The sequence below is a fragment of the Eutrigla gurnardus genome (assembly GCF_963514095.1).
Source record: "Eutrigla gurnardus genome assembly, chromosome: 20".
Classification (NCBI taxonomy): Eukaryota; Metazoa; Chordata; class Actinopteri; order Perciformes; family Triglidae; genus Eutrigla; species Eutrigla gurnardus.
This window is the reverse complement of record NC_139931.1, coordinates 7,146,178-7,167,583: the sequence shown is the minus strand read 5'-3', so window position 1 is coordinate 7,167,583 and position 21,406 is coordinate 7,146,178. Positions and strand designations below refer to the sequence as shown.

The following is a 21,406-nucleotide window of genomic DNA, read 5'->3' as shown; positions in this document are numbered from 1 at the left end:
CAATTTTTCACCTTTTACATTCACTAAATAAAAACATCAGCAGCATATGTTTATGTCTGATGATGCAAGGTGGGTGATGTGGTTAAAATGCTGTTCCCATCGCAAAGAAAACAACTCTTCCATCACAATGTTGTTGGTACGCTCCAATAACGTCTGCCACACAGTTGATTAATATTGTCATGAAAACACCAACATAAAGGGAAAAGGCGAAGCAGGGAGGAAAGAGAGAGAGAGTTCACCTCCTACTCAAATAAGACACGGCGTGGCCTCCTTGTGCAAACACGAAAATCTCAGGTAGTTTGTGTGTGTGTGTGTGTGTGTGTGTGTGTGTGTGTGTGTGTGTGTGTGTGTGTGTGTGTGTGTGTGTGTGTGTGTGTGTGTGTGTCTATCTCTTGTGTTTCAAGTGCGTTAAAGTGCTGCACCCTGTTTACCTTCTCTAGTCATCTGAGCCCAATAACCAATCAGTTGACGTGTTTGTCCAGGCACAGCCATGTACTTGACCGGTCACGCTACACACACACACACACACACACACACACACATACAAGGCAACACCGAGATTGACATCAATCGGTTCAGGTCAACAGCAAATACAAAGACGACAATGCATTTGCTCCGGTCTACAATATGACTTGCAGCGCCGCTGCAAAAAGTACATATTTTTTCTGCTCCTTCCTCATAAACACTGGTTTCATTCATTTCCTGTGTTATGTGTTCCTAATGACCTCTGTTGTACGCCGCGCTGTCATAAGACAAATATGACCTCAGAAATCCCCTCGGGGGGGAAAAAAGACGTGGAGCTTAGTGACGGGAGGTTTTTATGAACCCATCAAGCTGTTAGAAGTGTGTGTGTGTGTGTGTGTGTGTGTGTGTGCCTGCTCACCTGCTCAGTCTTGTCTGGGGCCACACACACACACACACACTAACACACTAACACACTCGCCTTTGCCAACACACAGTTCAACTTTTCAAGTGTCACTCCTTCAGTTTGTATTTAGGCTCGCTGTGATTGGCTCATGCATATTTGCTCACTTTATATCTGTCAGTACTTTGCCCTCACTTTAAAACACTTGGCTCCCGATCATATCGTTCCAAAGCCCAATATTATCACATCAACACGTTTGTGGTGTCATTATGGCTCCTCTGGCACATGACTTAGGTGCGATGGTAAACTTAAATTGGTTTGAAGCACACCTTGTGTGGTGATGGTGTGTGTGTGTGTGTGTGTGTGTGTGTGTGTGTGTGTGTGTGTGTGTGTGTGCGTGTGTGTGTGTGTGCCGTGTTCCCAGCTAGAAGAGTAAATAGGTACGGGCATGCTTTTTTGGCTGCGAGGCTTGAAAGACTTGGCCGGCTCTTATTTGTTCCGTCATGTTTCCGTACACCTAAAGCTCAGATGTGTACACAACAGGCCAGCGGTCGTATCACACGGCCCACGTCAGATTAATGATTTGCACAGGAAAAGTTAGACTGTTGCACCTTTCGACAGTCTGAATGCCAAGTTTGTGATTTAAAAGAAGCTCCGTTGCTGACATTTATGCCGATTTCACATGAATACTTTCTGTAAATTTGGAGTCAGAGCTGCCTAAAGACATTTTATGATCTTCTGCATGCAACTCAAACAAGTATAGTACAAATTACTCACTAAAAGTTCAAATCACAACTTAAAACACATCTGTTTAGATTAGCATACCATATGCACCTTCATTTCATTAACTTAAATGTTTTAACTTAATTTGACTCAAGACTTGATTTTACTTTTACTACCGTTAAATTTGTTGTGTTGCTTTTATTTATGTTTTATTTATGTTTTGTAAGGTGTCCTTGGGTGTCCTGAAAGGCGCCAACAAATAGAATGTATTATTAATAAAAATAATAATAATAATAATAATAAAAGTCTTATTGAGAGGTTGTCAGGTAAAAGTATGCAGCTTGACACAAGTCTCTTTAGGTAAATCTTAGTTATTTGTTGCACAGTTGGTTTGAAAATTAACAAGTCTCACAGGAGCTTAGACATTCTCACCTTTTTCCATAGCAGGACATTGTTTTTTTTTGTTTTTTTACCATTAGTTTAAACCAGACACATTTTCTATTTTAGGGTTTTGTTGAGTTTTCTGTGTTTTTTTTTCTTCGCTACCCAGAATGCCTCATTTGAGATATTAAGGTGAAGCTCTAAACAACTAAATAACAACACAAGGTGGAAAAAGCACCATGTTTGCTGGCGTTCTTGGAAGAATTAATCAACTCGTACATTGATTTGCGGGAGGAAGTATTTCTAAGAACTGCAAACAGGACGGTACAACTGAGTCACCAGCCGCCGGATGAACTAACCTCATTAACAGCACCGACTGGGTTGATGCAGAGAGGACTGGGTGCCGGAGGAAGCGGGGGGGGGGGGGGGGGGGGCAATCGAGAATGTGGTTGATCTGAGAGTGATGCAGCGTCTTGTCATCGCGCCATCATCAAACAGGAAACCATAAATGTGAACCTCATGGTGGCGCGAGAGGAGCGGTAAGGGGGATCACCACAGGAACAAAGTGATGGAAAAGACCACTCTAAAGGAGCTGAATCACCCATTCAAACATAAAACAACAGTCGTACCCCACGTTTGGCTCCGCCTCCTCTTTTTATGCAACGTCTGGTGATTCAGACAGAATGGAACGCAGCCAAGAGGAAGAGGGATTCCTCTGGACCTGAACATGCCAGCATCACGTAGGACCTGGCAGACCATCAGCTTAACTAAACGCACCAGAACACTCGTGTTTAACTGTCAGGATCAAGTGTCTGAGGTCATCAGTGACACATCTGTCTGCTCCTTATCCTCAGTTGTCAGTTGCTTCCTGCAATTATCCCTTTGAAAGAGAAAATCAATACTAGAAGATAACCTTTTATTTACACTTTTCCCTGATTGTCCTACACTTCTCTTGGCCCTTCGGTGTGGGTTTTTATGAAGCCCAACATGTATTTGAAAACAGTGTCTTTGAGCATTAATCACGTGTCCTTTTTTTAATTTTACAAAGCTAACCACCAAAGCCTCATACGGATATTCAAGCACATCAGCACATCTCCATGTGCATCAGTTTATTTCCCATTCACTTTCATCGCGATCCGATTTCATGCATTTTGTCCCCACATGCGAGTTATTTCCGCAACATCCTCACAGTTATAAAAATACAAAACAGAACCACAAATGAAATTGAGAAAACATGTCTGGCTTTTCCTTCTGTAACCTATTTCAGCTTCTCGTGGTCAAGAAAGAATAATCTTCCAAATATGGGCTGACTCTTTGTTTTTCCACAGGACGACTGTAGATCATGTTGGCCTCGAGGAGAGTGTGAAGTAACTGTTTTCCACTTATGCATTGTTAAGTCCGGAGCGAGTCAGCTGAAATGCTCATTTATGGGACAGTCAAAAAACCAGACCCAGACTGGGTCTGACCTCTCTGTGTCTTAATACGTCTCAAAGGATCAGAAATTATGTTTCAGATCATTTACTTCATTCCCAATTCTTCGCCCCTTGTTGGTGAGTGTGTTGATTGATCTTGACTTGAAATGTTACTGATGTGTCGCTCTGTCTCCGCCCCCCATTCACAGCGAGATCAGCCAGCGCTCGGACAAGGAGAACGGACCGGGAGGGATCTGGCATCACCAGTCCCAGTAAGTAGACTGCACCCTTGTCCATCCAGCTTCCGTTTATTCAGTCAGCATTCCTGTAAAGTGTGATGTAAGTCACTGTCATTGACCCTCAGGGAGGCATGTAGTCACACAGGGGGGCGGAGCGCTGTTTCCTGTAGAGATAACAGCTGATAGCAGGTAACACCAGATCACAGACGCGGTGATAAGGAGAGGGATGGCAACATGTCCTACAAGGAACAGCACACACTTCTGTTTTGATGTGTCCGTACGGCTGTGCTTCCTTATTATCTACAGGGGGAAATCATTTCCCCAAAGAAAACTGTATTTGGTAAAATGGGATGTGTGTATCTGAACTAGAACCGGAGACAATTTCTCTCTGTCTTTTTCACATATGAACACACACACACACACACACACACACAAAAGCATGCAGATATGCATAAGCGGATACACACACATGGTTGTTGGGAAGTGCTTAAGGGTATGGATGAGGCCCTGCTTGTCAGCAGACCTCCCCGTTGATGCCGTCGCCCCAGGGTGTGTGTGTATTTGTGTGTGTGTGTGTGTGTGTGTGTGTGTGTGTGTGTGTGTGTGATGCCCCCATACAAAACATCTGCCAACAGGGCAGATTTACGAGCCAGCAGGCGGGTGTTTAGGAGGATGCTTTACTGTAACCTCAACACACACACACACACACACACACACACACACACACACACACACACACACACACACACACACACACAGGTCTATCCAACACTGTCCCTATTGTTGATCTGTCCGTGGTTAATTCCCATCTGGCAGTCAGCAGATCCTGCTGTATTGAAAACACAACAAGTTGCTGATCATAATGATTACTATTGTAACATTTATTAAGGACCTGGAAATCTATACTTTAATCTGCAATAAGCGGGATTTTATTGTACAATTGTTTATTGAAACCTCTCAGCTTCACTTTATTTGTCAAAATCTCAGCAACATTCTGACTTGAGTGGGAGAAAGCATTACAGAAGTGCTCCGTCTACAGCAGCTTCTCTCGTCTCTTTCCTCTTCGGTGTGAAGCATCACAAGTTTATCTGTCAGGACTGTGCACCTCATTAGTCCCCCCCCCCCCCCCCCCCCCCGCTGGCTCTGTAAACCGTGTGCTCTGCACTTAGGGCAACTTGCAACTTGTTTTGGTCCTCATTTCGTCACCCGGTGAACCAAAATCCAGCAGCTGGCTTTAATGAAAGAATTAATGAACGCATGGCGAGAGACGGACAAATAAAAAGAACGCCAAGAAAACGCATCTCGCACACAGGTTGGACGCGCAATACACAAAGGCAGGGGAGCGATGTGTGTTGCAACGAGACGTCAGACTGACATGTCTGAGTGCGTTTGATCTCTCTATCAGAGGCTCAGACGCTTGCCATGCGACCTCTGACCCCCCTCGGCGCAGTGTGAGGGATGTGCCAAGGGTCAGAGGTCGTCTGAGTTTCCTGAACAGGGAGACGGCTCTAAGTAACATTTTCGAGCGAGGGCTGGGGCTCCTCTAATCTAACACACACACACACCGGTCACAAATATTCACTCTTGTTGTCGGTTTTCCTCTCACTGCTTCTTTTAATCCTCCATTTTTTTGGAAGTGTCCCCCCCCCCCCTGTATTGTTTCTGCATGTCAGTATTATTTCAACAGGCTATCATCCTGTCACACGTTCACAAAGGCAGAGTTGTGTCCAATTCATCATGAGGAAAAGTCTAGACGTGGTTCAGGGAATGTCTTTCACTCCAGCTTTGACAAGTTTGCTGTTGGTATGGAGTGAATCAAGGCCACACAGGCACACAAGGAACACTCCAAGTGAGCTCGGCGGAAGAGTTTGCAAGTCCGGTTATTTTAGTCTGCAAGGAGCCCCGTCCGTGTCACATGGTTAATGGTTTCTATTTTCAAGATACAATGCTGCTTTAGTCTTTTTGGTCTCATCAGAGGAATGAGAGAGGGAGGGAGGGAGAGAGAGAGAGAGCTGCGAATGCAACATATGATAAGCACATGGGGATGTCGTAATTCTGGATTCATTAGCGAGACACACTGAAGGAATCAAACTGAGGGGGGAGGGAGGGAGGGAGAGAACAGAGAGCCCGAAAGGAAAGAGAGAGTAAGAAGAGGAGGAAGAGGAACAGAGGGAGGGAGGGAGGGAGAGAGGGACGAGAGAAAGGGAAGTCCAAAAAAAGACAGAGAGAGAGAGAGAGAGGGAGAGGGAGGGAGAAAGAGAGTGGAGTCAAAGAGCAAACACTACATGTGGCTGTGGAGGGAGTGATCCGGTTATGGAGGGGGACAAATTCTCAGGTAAGACAAAACTCTCGGGCCCGGATGCTTCCGTTCTGGATGGAAAACCAAGTGTAGTTTTTAAGGTTCTTCAATCAGCGTTTGGACTGTGATCGGGTGTCTCTTCTGTAAGAGCCTGCCTCTGTTTCCCCTCCATGGTATTTTCCACTCTCTCATTCTGTGCTGTTTGCTGACTGCATGTTTTCTTTGGGGTTTTTGGGAGCCGGAGCTCTGCAGGGTTTTTGTGTAGCAGCTCGGCGGAGCTGTCTTTGGTGGATCTGTCTGTTATGTTTGCCCTCTGCGTTTCCTTCTGTCCCATTGTTTCCCAGTTAAATGTCTTTGTCTTAAACAGGTTGTCGCTTAGTCACCACCTCTTTACTCATTCCTTTCTGGGAAAAAAAAAAACGTTCTGAATGGCTGATTCTGTGGTGAAACAGCACTCATTTCTTAGACAATTTTCTCTGGCTGACTTTTTCCCCTCTCCATCTGCATTCTCCCATTCTTCTTTGGTGTGAAAACAGGAAAGGGCTCTGTTTGAACAGTACTACTCTTGTCCCTTGTGGCTCTGATCCCTGGTCAGTCATCAGTCAGTCCCTCCTTTAGCTAAAAAAAACCCTGCTTCAATCCACCAGCAAGCTTAAAATAAAACTCCCCACTATGACATTGTTTTTCCTCTCGGATGCTTAAACAGTATGCATATTGAATGATGTGTGTGTGTGTTGTTAGTTATGCTAAAGTCATTAGTGAGGCAATGCACTCTGCTTCTTAATGGTATTTTTTTTATGAGCGTGAGTGCGCGGTATTAAAAAGGTCAAAACAAAAGAACGACCTCGAGTGGAAACGGTGAAGCGGCTGCAGCAGCAGCAGCAGCAGCATGTGCATGGGTGTGTTTGTGACCGGGCGTAGATTTGTAGCACCTATGGTGTGTGAAATCTGGACGTAGGTGAGGTCATTGACAAGTGTGTGATGGAGGTAGCGCTCCCTCTCTCTCTCTCTCTGTATCGCGGCCCCTCGTCTCCTCCAGGTGCTTCCTCCAGGGAGCTGTATAACTTCAGCTGGAAGGACGCTGTGTATGTTTCTGTTTTGAGCCAATGTTCATCTCTGTAGAAATACTTTCATGTGTGTCATTGGGTTGGACAAATTTGAGTTATAATCGGGCTTAAATGACCCCACATGAACCTGAAGCCCGATCGAAACCTAGATTTCCCATTTGTTCAGCACAGCCCTAATCGCATATTTATTAAATAGAGTCTAGAATAATGTCACAGACATCACTAATGTCACTTCAAAATAAAAAGCAGCAACACTGGGACACCCGCCCCCTGGGCTTTTGAGGGGAGGAGTTTGTGTACTGCAACCTCCTAATTCTGGTGACTCATCAGTTTAGATGTAATGCTAATTCTCAACACTTTCATGGGTTAAAATGTTCACGACAACATACATTATTCATGACATTACACAGGGTTGGTGTGTAAAAAAAACAATCTAGGGCAAAGAATCAAAGCTCTAACACACATTGGAGGTATGTCTGGTATGTATATATGTCTAAAGGGTGTGTGTGTGTGTGTGTGTGTGTGTGTGTGTGTGCTTGTGGCACAGTAGAGGCATCTGGTCTATTGGCTGCTGCTGGCTCACATCACATGTACTAAAAAACCATATTCAAAATAGAACAAAGGGTGTCCCACTCCCACGTTATCTGGACACGTATCATCACGGCCAAATCAATTCAATTCACGTCTTGCTAATGTTCCTCCCCACTCTCGCTGCTGATGCTGATGTGCAAGGCTGCCTTTGTTTCCTCTGTTTTTTTCCCCTTCTTCCCACATAAATCCACAGATATGACGCTCTCAACGGAAACTGTCCGTCAGCCACACAGAGAGACCGAGACCGGAGCGTAAAAGGGGCTGACGTGTCCCATTCATTCCAGTCGCGGCGAGGTCATCTGATGATGTGTCATGGAAGTCTGCGTGAAACAGTCAGCTGGCACTCATGACTTCCAGAGCAGCTTAGCTGACCCATTACGGACCTTTTATGAATCCAGTGTAAGATTGTCAGTCATCGTGAAAGATGTGCCGAAAAAAGGTGTTGGATTCGTATGTGTAATACGAATATACGTTCCCCCCACCAGGTGGCGGTGCTGAGTTGAGGTTTTTATTGTCTTCTGACAATAATGTTTTGTTGTTTTTGGTGACACAGCATAATACCCATGTACCCCTCCATACGTTTACGTTGAAATTGTATTGTTGCCGGGTGGGTTGCCACAGCAACATGCCTGGGCAACCAGGATGGCGATCACAATGCTGGCTTGTTGATGTACTAAACAGAGAGAGAGAGAGAGAGGGGTAGAGAGAGAGAGAGAGAGAGAGAGAGAGAGAGAGAGAGAGAGAGAGAGAGAGAGAGAGAGAGAGAGAGAGAGAGATCTGTGATGGTGGACAGCTGCTCGCTCTATTTCCCAACCATGGCAGCATGTGTGCAGACACACACTCACACACAGGCACACTGCAAAGAAAACCACTGAGCAAAAGTAATTGAGTGTGTGTGTGTGTGTGTGTGTGTGTGTGTGTGTGTGTGTGTGCGCGGTGCAGGCGGGCCGTGTTTCCAACAGGTGCTGTATTTGATTAAAGTTAGCGGAGCTGGCCGGGTGCTGCTGTTTAACATTTGGTTAAAGGCAGCTGCTGTCACTACAGCTGTGCATTTACTTTAGACGAGAGCTACTTCAGCATGTGGGCTCTGGGGCCACACCAAGGGGTTCTCATCTGTTTGTGTGTGTCGGTCGCTATTATTGTGAAACCGTCTGACCCACTGCCCCATATGTATCCCTTTACCACAGTTTCAATTCACCCAGTAATGCAGATTCTTAGTACAGTGATGAGGTTCAGATGGGCTAGCTCAAGCATTTTCCAACATACTGCAGCTGAGAGCACAGTTCTGTAGTGTACTGTACTGTACTGTACTGTACTGTAGTGTACTGTAATGTACTGTAGTGTGCTGTAGTGTAATGTACTGTACTGTAGTGCACTTTACTGTACTGTAGTGTACTGTAATGTACTGTAGTGTAATGTACTGTAGTGTGCCGTAACTGTAGTGTAGGCTACTGTAATGTACTTTACTGTACTCTACAGTAGTGTACTGTACTGTAGTGCACTTTACTGTACTGTAGTGTACTGTAGTGTACTTTACTGTACTGTACTGTAGTGCACAGTGATGTACTATAGTGTACTGTAGTGTACTATAGTGTACTGTAGTGTACTGTACTGTAGTGCACTTTACTGTACTGTAATGTACTGTAGTGTACTATAGTGTACTGTAGTGTAATGTAATCTAGTTTTGTTTACACCACCAGTGCTGCTGATTCCATTAGTCACTGTAACGCTGCTCTCTTTCTCTATTTCTTTTCTATATCTCTTTTTCTATTGAATCGACCTTCCATTCCATTAAAGCTATAGGAGCTCTCTCTCTCTCTCTCTCTCTCTCTCTCTCTCTCTCTCTCTCTCTCTCTCTCTCTCTCTGCCTGGGGAGAGACCTGGCACACCTTTCCCCTCCTTTCCTTCTTGTTTAGTCCATCTACCCCCCCTTCCTTCTAAAGTCTTGAGCCAGGTAAAGCTGCTTGTTATGGGTGTTGCCATGTAAACAGAGCCGCTGTAACTAGCCAGTCCCATCCAAAACATACACACATGTACAAATGAACACGCACACACAGTCAATGCACACGCACTCAATGCTGCACGTATTTTATTTTTTTTAACCTCTTCCAGATGGCTTACTTGATAGAGGCTGACTCATGGCTAGGTAGTCTGCATCTAGGCCAACGGAGCCGTTTGTTGTTTTAGGATGAACTCAGCAGGAAGCCGGGGTTTCCTCTGCAGCTGATACCCGTAATGTTTAAAATAACAACGACTCTCTAAACCTGCCATGACCCGACATGAAACGCGGATCATTATTTACACCATGAACCTGGCATGCGCCGGTCATACTCGCATTTGCACGTATAATGTTTGTTTTTAGAAACTTGTTATCTCTGGAAGTTCCTTCTGCCACTTTACTGGTGATGCAAAGTGATTTGTTAAATCTACAGATGTGGGGAGAGGTTTGATGCCGCTGTGAAAGAGTTCAGGTGTATCCGTGGATCCCACTGCCCAGTTTGGGCTTGGTTACCATTGAGCTGCGTCTCAGATTTCCAGCGATGGCAGGACGTCCGTCCACCGGCCCGGGCCGGACCGCAGGGGAGGGTGCAGTCTGGCGCCCAGGCATGTGGACCCGTTGGTGTCTCGGTGTGTGTGCCTCGTGCACACGCAGTTCGACCGCAAACATTTCGCAACCCGCTGTTGCCCTGGCATTGCCCCTAGCAACTGCCATGCCTGGCTTGGTGTCCATTTATAGAAGTTATCCTCCTCCTCTCCTCCTCCTTCTCCTCCTCCTCCCACTCTGCGCCTCTCGTTTTTCAGCTCTCATGAGGGCAGGACCCACTTCAGAGTTGTGGTGGTCTGGGGTTCTTTGAGCAGTAGGCGGCTGTCTCTGTCTCTCTTCATCCGTATACGCTGCAGTGCAACATAACACCAGCAGCTGCCTATTCAAATATATTACAATGCAGTAATGTACAAGAAGCCTGAGGCCCCAAGAGATCGATTATGCACGTTATAACCACTAAAAATAAAGTTATACACTTTTGTCAAAACAAATATTATATTGAAACTCAATATTACAGATAGCATTTTTATCTCCTCGTGATGAATTCATTCTTGGGATAATAATATGTGTGTTTGCTGTTAGGCCTATTGCATTACTTCTACTGTATCCTCACTAAAGATAAAGAAGAATTCTGTTTGTTTTTTTTGGAAGTAAACATATATGGAAGATGATCATAGCGCAGGAATTGAGTTTCGCAGAATTGAGTTTCCCTGAAGTGTGGTGGAATTCACACCATAAGAAGCTAAAGATACCAGCGCCGAGATATCCAATCAACACGACCTCGTATAACCTTGCATGCAAACATGTACGCCATAACATACCGTATCCGAAGCATATATTAATTAAATGGCAGATTAAAACTGTTGCCAGAGCATATCACGTCGCTATGACATGAATTAACCTTTTTTTACACATCTGGGTGGGGAAAAAACACACACATTGTGTGACAGTTGTTACAGCAGATTGAATTAGAGCTGTCTGGGCTTGCTGGGGCTTGCAAGGATATGCAGTGGAAGGAAGTGTGCTTTTCTATGTGTGCGTTTCAGTGAGTGCCGGGGCTGATTTCCTGCACGTGTGTGTGCATGTCCACAGATTTATTGTCTTGGTGTGTGCATATGCATCTTGAGAGTGTGTCTGAATATGTGTGTGTGTGTGTGTGTGTGTGTGTGTGTGTGTGTGTGCCAGGGAGTGGAGGAATCTGTCACACATGTGTTGGGCAAGACTCACTGTGTGGGTTGAGGGTGTGTCCGGTGCAGGATTCTCCCCCATGTCTCCATCTTTATCTATTTCCAGATCACATTGCTGCATGCTGGCTGCCCGTAGCAACAGGTTTTATTTATAGGTGAAACACTGACCCCTGCTGGAGAAGGTGAGACAGTGTTATTGTGGGGTTCATACCTCAAAGAAACAGGTTTGCTCTAATGCAATAGATGTAAAAGCCTGTCCTGGCTTATATTTCATTACGATTAGATTGGATAGATTTTCTCACCCATATTGAGGGTTGCACAGTCAGCATGTTTTCATTTCATGGAGATGTGCTTTGAGATTAAGCTCAGATTTGCAGGTTGTGGTTCAGTAAAGCCTCATATTTGTTTTTAAAATCTGTGCACATCTGTGTTTATCATCGGTAAACACGCCTGAATCAACAGAAAACGCAAACTTTTAGTCCAATGTGAGCCATAAATTGGCTGTAAGGTTGCCAGACAAGAGTTCAGGCCCAAACACTCGATCATGAATCACACATGGGACGACAACTTTGTTTTTCTGTCGCTTTACACCCGGAATAATCGATTTCAGCTCAAATCCACATTATTTTCCATATAGCTCTACTTTCTATCATCTCTCCAACTTTTTATTTCATGTATCTTCTCCTTTTCTCTTAGAGCTGCTCTTATTTTGGAAGCAGTGTTTCCGTGTCCGGTCACTACTAAATTATTATGTTTGGTGAAGAGGCCAGGGGCCACAGAGGGTGACGTTACACCAACACTTACTGTGAGACAGCAGTTTTTTTCATGTTTAGTCCGAATTGATTTGGGAGCAAGAAGTGCTTGTGCATCATCATCATCATCATCATAATCATCATTATCATCATCATCATTACCACGACAACCCAAAGGCTAAACAAGTTAATCTTGACATGCATTCATTGGACGAATACACACATCCACGATCCATGATTACATCTCCTAATAGATCACACACACACACACACACACACACACACACACACACACAGAGGCTCATTCACAGGGTCATTAAGTCATTATACTTATTTATTGATGTCTCCGTCCAGAGCGACCGAGCATGTCAGGCGATCTGCTAACCGCCTGCTGCCTGACCATATTAGTCCATAGTACGATTCTTTCTCCACTCTGGATTTATTCATCTATCTACTGTGACTTTTCACTCCTATGTAGGATATGGAGACCTTTAAGGGACCTAAGTGTGCTGATTTCTGACTTTATAGGACGCTGTTGTAGCATAATCAAAAGAAAGAAAAAGAAAAAAGATCTCTGCTATAGCCATCCGGGTGTTTCATCATTTTCCTGGAATGTCATGTGACCAAGTCCGCCGGAAGTGTGATTGAACGTACCATGTGTATAATCTGACCTGCCCACTCAAAATGAGGACTTTCACGGAAAGGAACCAGCCTGAGAGGGACGGCTGCAGAAGGGGAGGGAGGTATGGAGGGAAGGAGAAAAGGGGGGGAGGAGGAGGGAGAGAGCTAGAGAGCGAGAGGGAAGGAGAGAGGGAGGGTGGGGGGTTGTCATCGCTCGCTCATTCCAAGCTCTGGAAGTGGAGAAGGAGGAGAAGAGAAAAATAAGTTTGCTGCTGTAAGAAAGAGAGGAGAGATAGAGAGAGGGTTTGGATCAGTGAGCTGCTCAACTCCTTTTTTTTTTTTTTTCTTCCCTCCCTCCCCTCCTCTCTCTTGCATGGGCTCCTAATTTGGGATTTGTTTAAAAAAGCAGGACTGCGCCACAAGAAGACTTTTCCTTTGCTGGGGAAAGGGAACCCTGCTCCCTCTCTCTCGCATTATACACACCCGCACATACTCACCCGCTCCCCAAAATGTCTGATTCCACTGTCAACGCTCACTTGGAAGGGATCATATCAGACTTTGAAGGTTAGTTTCTGCCTCTCTCTCTCTCTGTCTCGATCGAGCTCCGCTGCTCCGCCACTTTTCCTCTCCTTCTTCTCCTCCTCCTTGTCACTCCGTGGAGCGAGTCTTTAACCCTGCCGTGAGGACACTATAGATGGTTTCCACATGTTTGATTGGCACCGCGCGGACTTCTGGGAAAGAAACGCCGGAGTGCAGAAGGGCTCGTTGACGTCTGCGGTGAGCTGTTTGGAAAAAGGGAAATCGTGCTGAAAGTGTTGCTATTTTTCCTTGACTTTTGTTGAGACGCACGAGTGTGTGTTTGTTGTGGACGTATTGTGTGTGTGTGTGTGTCAAAGAGGACTGATTTTAGCCTCTCCTAAGAGCAACCTGCATGACAGGGAAGCCAAACTGTATGTTGAGCTCCCAGGAGACAGCAACTGACGATACGGCTGTGAGGGGAACACCTGGCACACCTCCCCCCCCCTCTGTTCCCTCTTCCTTTTCATCTCTCTGCCCCTGGCCTACAGATTCCCCCCTGTCATCCCTCTCCTCCCACTCCTCCTCCTCCTCCTCCTCCGCCTCGTCGTCCAACGGCTGTGCTTCCCCTTCCCTCTCTCAGCAGCTCGTCCATCCTCAGCCCCTCTCCCTTCGGCCTGGCTGCCTGATGGCTGCGGAGGAGGGAGGGAGGGTGGGGATTGACAAGCCAACCTGTCCGCGTATCCCACTATCCGTCTCCCGTCTCTCGCAAACACATCGCCATTAGGGAAACGCATCCGCACTTGTCCGGAGCCGCTCCTTCTGTCAACGGCAGTTTGCTCGCGGTATGTATCGTGGATCTCCCTCTCCCTCCCTTCAGGTCGTTGAACGGCCGGTTTGCACAGAGCAGCGGAGCGGAAAGATAAGTGCCATTCAGAAAGGAGAGGCATCAGGGGGGGGGTGAGGAGTGGGCTACGTCCATGTGGCTGGAAGTCACGCTTTCAGGCGTCCCTCGCTCATGTGTAACACCAACATGACGGCTCACTGTTGTGGTTGCCGATGGTGTGTGTTGCCCTCGGTGGGTGGTAATACCTGTGTGTCACCGTGACGTACGGCCCCCGTGTGGCTCGGTGAGGACAGCGTGGCACAGATGTTTTCATCGCACAGCAACAGATGAGCAACGACTCCACTTTCATGAGATCATGAGCAAATATTGAATGAAATTAGTTTGGACGTCTGCAGTCATGAGGAGCTCCTATAAGGAAATAATTATTAGAAAGAGTATTAAGTTAATTTAAGAATGCCACACAGGCCTTTTTTCACTGTGTCCATATCATAATAAAGTAAATGTCACATCCCCCCAAAAGAAAACTTTTTAGATTTTAGTTGACTTTTTAGTGAACGAAACAAGACTTTTACTTTGAAAGGAGAGAATTTTCCTCTCATGAATTTGCTGCTCAGCCTTACTTGGTCTGGTATGACTAGTAGTTTATGGTGGCAAACTTTTGATTCATATTATAGCATATATTATTCATATATATTACTGACTCTACTTGTACTTTTGTCACACTTTGCGTTACAGTATTTAAGTTGTAGGGTTGTCCTTCTTTTGCTCGTGCAGCTGAACACATTTCTTCTTTTTTTTATGAATTATTTTGAATGTTGTGAAAGGTGTGTGTGTTTCTGTAATCTTATTTAAATTAAAGTTAAATTCACTCCGTCATGCCCGGAGCTCATGACGCCAGTGAGAGGCTGAGAGACGGGGGACAGGATTTTCTTGCCCATGAGGCTGATGACCTCAGCTGTGACTTCGACCTCACAGACCGACACAGATCATTGACGGGATTACTCGGCTTTCCGCCCGGCATAATGGAGACACACATTCATACAGTGTCATTTTTTTTTTTTTTACCCGCTCCTTGAAAGAGTCTCGTTGTCTCGCAAACAGCCTCTTGTGTTTCCCTCTCAAATTAAACACATTTCTGTTCGTGAGACGTTAAGTATTTTAATATCCCATAAACCAGATATGAACCAGATATCTGGTTCATGTTTATTCCCATATTCTAGCCAAACACCGCCACTGCTAGAGTCTCTTTTCTTTCATTTTCTTTCCCTCTGTCTCTCTATGCTGCATGTCGAGGGCATTCACTGGTCCAGTGGAAGGAAATTCCACAGGAGTAGATTTCTGTGGTTGGTGAAAATGTCGGGGTAGGCAGCGGAGGAGTGGAGCGCAGCCACAGCCTCTCTTTGCAGATGTGCACGGGGTTAAGGCTGCAATAACACAAGTTCTGACAGGATAAAGATTAAAAAAACACGATGACCAGGTAATGGAGGTGTTAATGGATGAATAGAATAAGAAGCATTTAGGATTACAGATAAAACATCATTGGAACTGCTGTTTGTTTCGTTTTGGTTCATATTTATTTGCTATTTATTGGTGCTTTTATCATAAAAATGCAACACATTTCTCTCCAAAACCCCTTTAAAAACTTGCCACCTCACTAATTGCTCTTTAATGATATACAGGACAATTTTATTATGACAATCCCACTTTCTTTGGGGACAAAAATCATTTATGGTAACAGTGAGAAATTTGGGATCATAGTAGGACCTTAAATGCCTTTTCAAAAATGAAAACTGTTATTATAAGCCAACTGCCACTTAGCTGTGGTTTTGGATTTTTTTTTTTTTAAGTGAGTCGGTGCTCTGTTACCCATAATACACTGAAGCTGTGCTATTAAGGAGCTTTGCTGTAAATGTTTCCTTTTGCCAAAAAAGCAGACCATTAGCTTTTTAAAGTTTGAGATCAGTCCCGTGACCAAAGTGCCACGCGGAGCCTCGTGGGTAGTTTGTGTTGTTGGGGAGGAAGCGTCCTGGTGATAACCGTCCTCGGGAGGCTCCGTCCTTATCAGCGTTATCAGGCCGCTGTACACTCACCGACTAGCACAGCTTTCCTGCTCGTGACGCCGACGGCATCAGAGCTGCTGGGAAGCACCGAGGGTCACTCCGAGGTGGAGTGAACACAGTCGGGTCTTTGTCAGGCTTTAAAACCACTCTCCTCCTCTGTTTTTCCTCTCTGGACACGTGGAGTAAAAACCTGCACCGATGCCGACCTCAAGTTGGCGAGACCTGGGAGTTATCGACGAGCGCCGTGCTACGGCTAAAAACAAATAGCCTGTGATGAAAGATGCTCTTTTTGTACACCTAGTAGAAAGTGTTTTTTTTTTCTGCAGGGGATGGAAAGTATGAAAAAAACTGTAATAGACACTTACAGGAAAGAGAGTTGGGCTTCAAGACTATATTTAAGGGCCAAATTCTCTTATTCCAGTGGTCCGAAGCTGAATTTGACATGCAGGGCCTTTTTCAGGCTGCTTAGTAAACTACAGGAGGGTGAGGAACATCAGTTCAGTGCTCTACATGTAAGACTGGCCATATGGTGACTTGCCTGGTTGCCATGGTCACAGCAGAGGAAGTGGTGCATCTGCCAAAGAGACGTGATGGTCACCTCGCTGAGGAGTTGGAGGTGTCTCATCGTGGTCACGGTCACATGTCAAGCTGTCCCGTGTTTTAAACTCTTGATTGTGAAGCAGCAGCAGCAGTAGGAACCGTTGCCTTCGTGTGAACTGGTGCTCTGATACGGCTGTGGGCGTGTGAATGGTTTACTGTGAGGGTTGTAATGAGATGAACATGAATGCATTATTTCCTGGGACTTCCTTGTGTGTTTGAGGCATTTCAAGCCGTGATGAAAGTTGGACCGCCAGGACAAAAACAAGCATAAATCCTACAAATTTTAAGCACAATATACCAGAGTATTAAGTATGACAGCTTGGTTCTCCTCATACTAGACCCTCCACAACTGAAGACCCGTCCTCGTCCACTACAGGCTACATCGGAGAACAGTCGTCATGTGTTTAATCACGTCAAAAAACGTCAGCGTGCGATGTCTTCCATATTTGGCGGTTCACTTTATGGTATATCACCGAGAAAGGAGATTAACGGGGGGGTTGAATTCCAGCTGGGATTGTCTCAGCTTGGTGCCATCTTGTTCACATAAATACACAAAGGGGGAGATATATAATGTGCGACCTGCACATCCAGCTTCACAGCTTCACTCGTACGCACAGATCCCAGGATGCAGTGGGGTATGACGTTGGCGGAGGCAGAGAGTTTGGCTCTAACTCAGGGCCGAGCAGGCTGTGTTTGCTTTAGTGTACAGCTGTGTTTAAACAGAGGGAGAGTGAGATGGAAACATAACTGTCTGTCTCCACTGTGTCTGTAAGGACGCCGCTGCGTTTTGGGCTCTTCTGTCGCACGCCGCACAGTTAGCACAGTTCCCGGCCAGAGAGGTCGTTATATCAAACACATTTTTTTTTTTTTAAGCGGTCTGTGGCACTTTGGAGAATGCTTTTGGATAGTGCACAGACTTTCACCGCTCCAGCTCTCGCCCCTCAAAACGCCGAGCATCACACATCATTAGCAGTGCGAGAAATGTTCATTAAAGGCCGGACGGGAGAGCCGCTACAGTAACTCAGCTGCTCCGTCTGCGGTTCGTTTCCTGTCCTTATTGGCAAGGCGTCCTCATCCGTGTCTCGAGCGTCGCATCCAGTGGATTTTATGACTAACTTCATTGTGACTTAGCGTGTCATTTGTTTTCTCTCTCTTCTCCTTAAAGACGAAGAGACCACACAGACAACGATGCCTTCCAGGAACATTTCAAAGCCAGTTTTCTCAAATGAAATGACATTATTTCATGTGAGCGACACAAAGAGCTCAGTGTCGGAGACGGAGGAAACCACCTGTGATGGTGGAGAAGCATACTATTCAATCAGTCACAACCTTTTTCTTTTTCCTTTTGACATCTTTCTATTTTTTTCCCTTTCCTTTCTCGAGAGGACTTAAAGCATGATCAGGAGAGGGATTGCTGACCTGTAATTCAAACTAAATTATCATTTGCTCTGTTATTGTCAAGAACAGCAGGTGAAGCTCACGAGGACCCATTATTTTCTGCATTTATAATCAAACTTTTACAATAAAACATTCAAAGGATTAGTCTTGCTCATTCAGATACCCCGACCCTCCGATATCAGACACAAAAACCTGCTGGACCAGATCCCACGATGTGTGAGTTCCAGGAAAGAGAGGGGTCTTCTCCCATGCTGGTGCTTGGCCCGTGGGCCTCGAAAAGCAGGCCAGACTCCAGCGCAGGCTCGGGTGTTTATCTGGGACGGGGGCCGCGTAGCTCCGGTCTCTGGGCCGAGCTGAGGCGAGCCTGGCGTCAACCTCTCGTCTGACACGGAGCTTACAAATGGCCGGGGGGGAAAAGCATTTATGGAACAATGATATCAACTTAAACAAATATAAAATATTGGCCCCTTAAATTGATATGGAGGGAGAGTGCTGGTTAAGCATGGTAGTGGGTTTTGTCTGTCAAAGCAACAGCATATCAAACATGACATTTACCCTCAACTAACAAAATAAAAATAGTAAGCATAAAAAAAATCAAAAATAAAAATCAGAATTGGCTATTTTGTAATATCACAACATATGTTTTATCTGTTTGTTACTGAGTGGTTTAAATATTTTCAAATTATGAATGTTTTCTTGTGAAAAAGCGAAGGAAATACAGTCAGGTGGTCGCGCGATCAATTAGAAGGCTCGCGAGACAGGTCGGCAGGTGCGCGAGACGTCGGGCATTAGAAAGGACTTCTTCTTTTCGTTCCGTCGCAGATGAGTGTTTGTAGGTGGAAATAGGAAGTAAATATAATTATCCCGAGGGTTTCAGAAGTTCCAAACGCCATGTTGTCGCACTACGTGAAGCGCGTCAAATCCGGTAAGATTAATTAGCGTTAATGCGGGTTCGATTGTTCCGTTTAACGTTCATGCTGTTGCGTTCAAAGCGTCATGATCTGCTCCTCATCTTCAGTTGCGTCGCACATTTGCTTCCTGCACCGCAAATGAGTCAACACGTTTTTATTTATTGTGTTACTTTTGTAAAAATAAACGCACCAACATCCTGAATAAGTTCTCAGGCCTGATGCTGGTTTGTGTTGCTGCACCAGTTCTCAAGCATTTTTGTTTTGTTTTGCAGAATAATGATAAGATTTTAATAATAAATGCAGTCAAACATCATAGAGATGCTGGTGTCGATGAGCCTTAAGGTTCTGTTTCTCCTCTTGACCACAAGTGTTCTGTGTGTTTTCCAGCGCTGAAGCGATCGTTTGAAGTCGAGGAGGCCGATTCGTCCACGAACCCTTCGCCCCTGTCCCGCCGGAACACCAACCCCCTCCGCTCCTCCACCTCCTCCACGTCGAGCCAGCGGAGCTACGACCTGAGTTCCCGCAACTCTGACTACTCCTCCTCCTCCAGGTCCGAGTCCTCCAACCCACGTTCCCCAAAGACCGGCATGAGGCGCATGGAGTTGTCAGGGGGCCGCAACCCCGACGCGTCCTCGTCCCGCCGCACAGAAATGTCCATCGAGGTCTCCTCGAAGCAGATCGACAACTCCCCCAGCGCTGGCATCGCCCGCTTCGGCCTCAAGCGGCCTGAGGTCAGTCTGAGCAATCGGAGTACTCCCCTGGACAGCTCCTCCAACTCCACCTCCATCTCCGCAAACAGGCGGGCGGAGCTCAGCATGACGCGGCCCCACGAGCCCCCCGCCCCTCCCAAAAGGATGGACGCCCAGCTGTCCTCCGCCGCGGTGTCGAGGATCCCCGAGCCCCCTCAGAGAAGGGCGGAACCCTCTTCCCCGGTCGGCAACCCGGTGGAGGGGGCCTCCAGGAGGCCAGAGATGCCTGTGTTCAGACAGCCGGACGGTTTGGTACCCAGCGGTGCAGCGGAGAGCAGCGGCAGCAGCAGCACCCACCCGCCTCCTGCACCCAGTGCTCCCCTGCCTTCCCTGGCAGAGCCGAGAGCAGAACGGGTGCAGTCACCGGTCCCGGAGCCCCCTACAGCCCGACCAGCAGACCGTGAGTACCCGCTCAGTCCATCAGACTCACGCTTGTGTGCAAAAAAAAAAAAATCAGAGTGTCGTCATTACCGGTTTCAGCATTGTCCAACTAACCTGTAACACTTTGGCTGTTATGGCTACACTGATGGTGCAGGTTGCATCCTAACCGATTCTTGCAACAAACTCGGATGTTCTTGTTGAGACACTTAAATATACAGACGTTTGTATGCAAACACACACACACACACACACACACACACACACACACACACACACACACACACACACACACACACACACACACACACACACAGATAACCATACATCACATTTAAATCACCTTTCTAAGGAAATTACTTTTCGTAGCTCTGTAATTCAGTATTTGGATGTTTTGTTCCACCTTGGAGGCAGCTGTGACGTAACAATAGTACCGACCATAAAGAGCAGAAGCATGAGTCTTTATGAGCCCGGTCTGTCTAGACTACTCTGAATCACTGGATGTAGACTGCGGGTATAAGCCTGCCATTTCCTATTTTACCCAGCATTCCCGTCTCCTTCCGTTATCTCCTCTATCCAGGTGGAGAGGGCATCGTATCCGGTGCTTAGTGCAACTGTGTCTTTTCCCCCCGTACCAGGGTGATAATGTGTGGCGCTAGTACTTCCTTTAGCGCTGACGCGGCGGAGTGGAGATAGGTCTGGCTACGCTGGTCTAGACTAACTGTGAATGTAGGTCAGGGAGGATGATGATGAGAATCCCAGGGCTGCTCCCAGGACAGCACTTAAAGAATAACAGGCAAGCAACTGCATCGCCCCGCTCAGTAGAACTTGAGTCAGCGACTGGTTAAAATCACTGTATATTCAGATTACCTGGGATAGACACAGGTTTTGTTGTTTGCTGGACTTCTGCCTCACCACTATACTTATTTCATTACCGCTTGTAAATTTAATGCAACATCTAAACGGTGCAGAGGTGGCAGTGTTGGTCCATCTGAGATGTTTTTCTAGAGTCTAAGTATCCTCAGATTACCTTTTTGATTTAGTATTTTCCTGTTTCCATTGTGGTGCACGTCGAGGTATCTTTAAAACTAATAGCTGGATTTCCATGAAATACGCTGTGGAAATCCCTGAGTGGATGAAACCTAATATTTAAGGTTGCCCCACGACCCCATTCTTTTAGCGCCACCCTCAGGACAAACCCTGTATTTTTTTTATTTTTTTAGCTGAATTACTGGCACGGTGGTGGTCTATGAATACCTAAATTG

At 46.0% G+C, this 21,406-nt stretch overlaps 1 protein-coding gene across 3 annotated transcripts in view; it reads left to right on the top strand.

Annotated features, from left to right (window-relative positions):
- Positions 1-21,406, top strand: part of LOC311031004 (septin-9-like) — an 83,898-nt gene that overhangs the window by 4,708 nt on the left and 57,784 nt on the right. Inside the window, exons 2-3 of one of the 3 annotated variants that reach the window (XM_084037084.1) lie at positions 3,591-3,653; positions 19,402-20,163. In XM_084037084.1, coding sequence (XP_083893210.1) covers positions 3,591-3,653; positions 19,402-20,163 — 825 coding nt within the window. Of the gene's footprint in view, positions 1-3,590; positions 3,654-5,790; positions 5,956-12,942; positions 13,247-19,401; positions 20,164-21,406 lie in introns of those variants that run through there. The other 2 variants (XM_084037086.1, XM_084037085.1) reach the window with 2 other exon arrangements.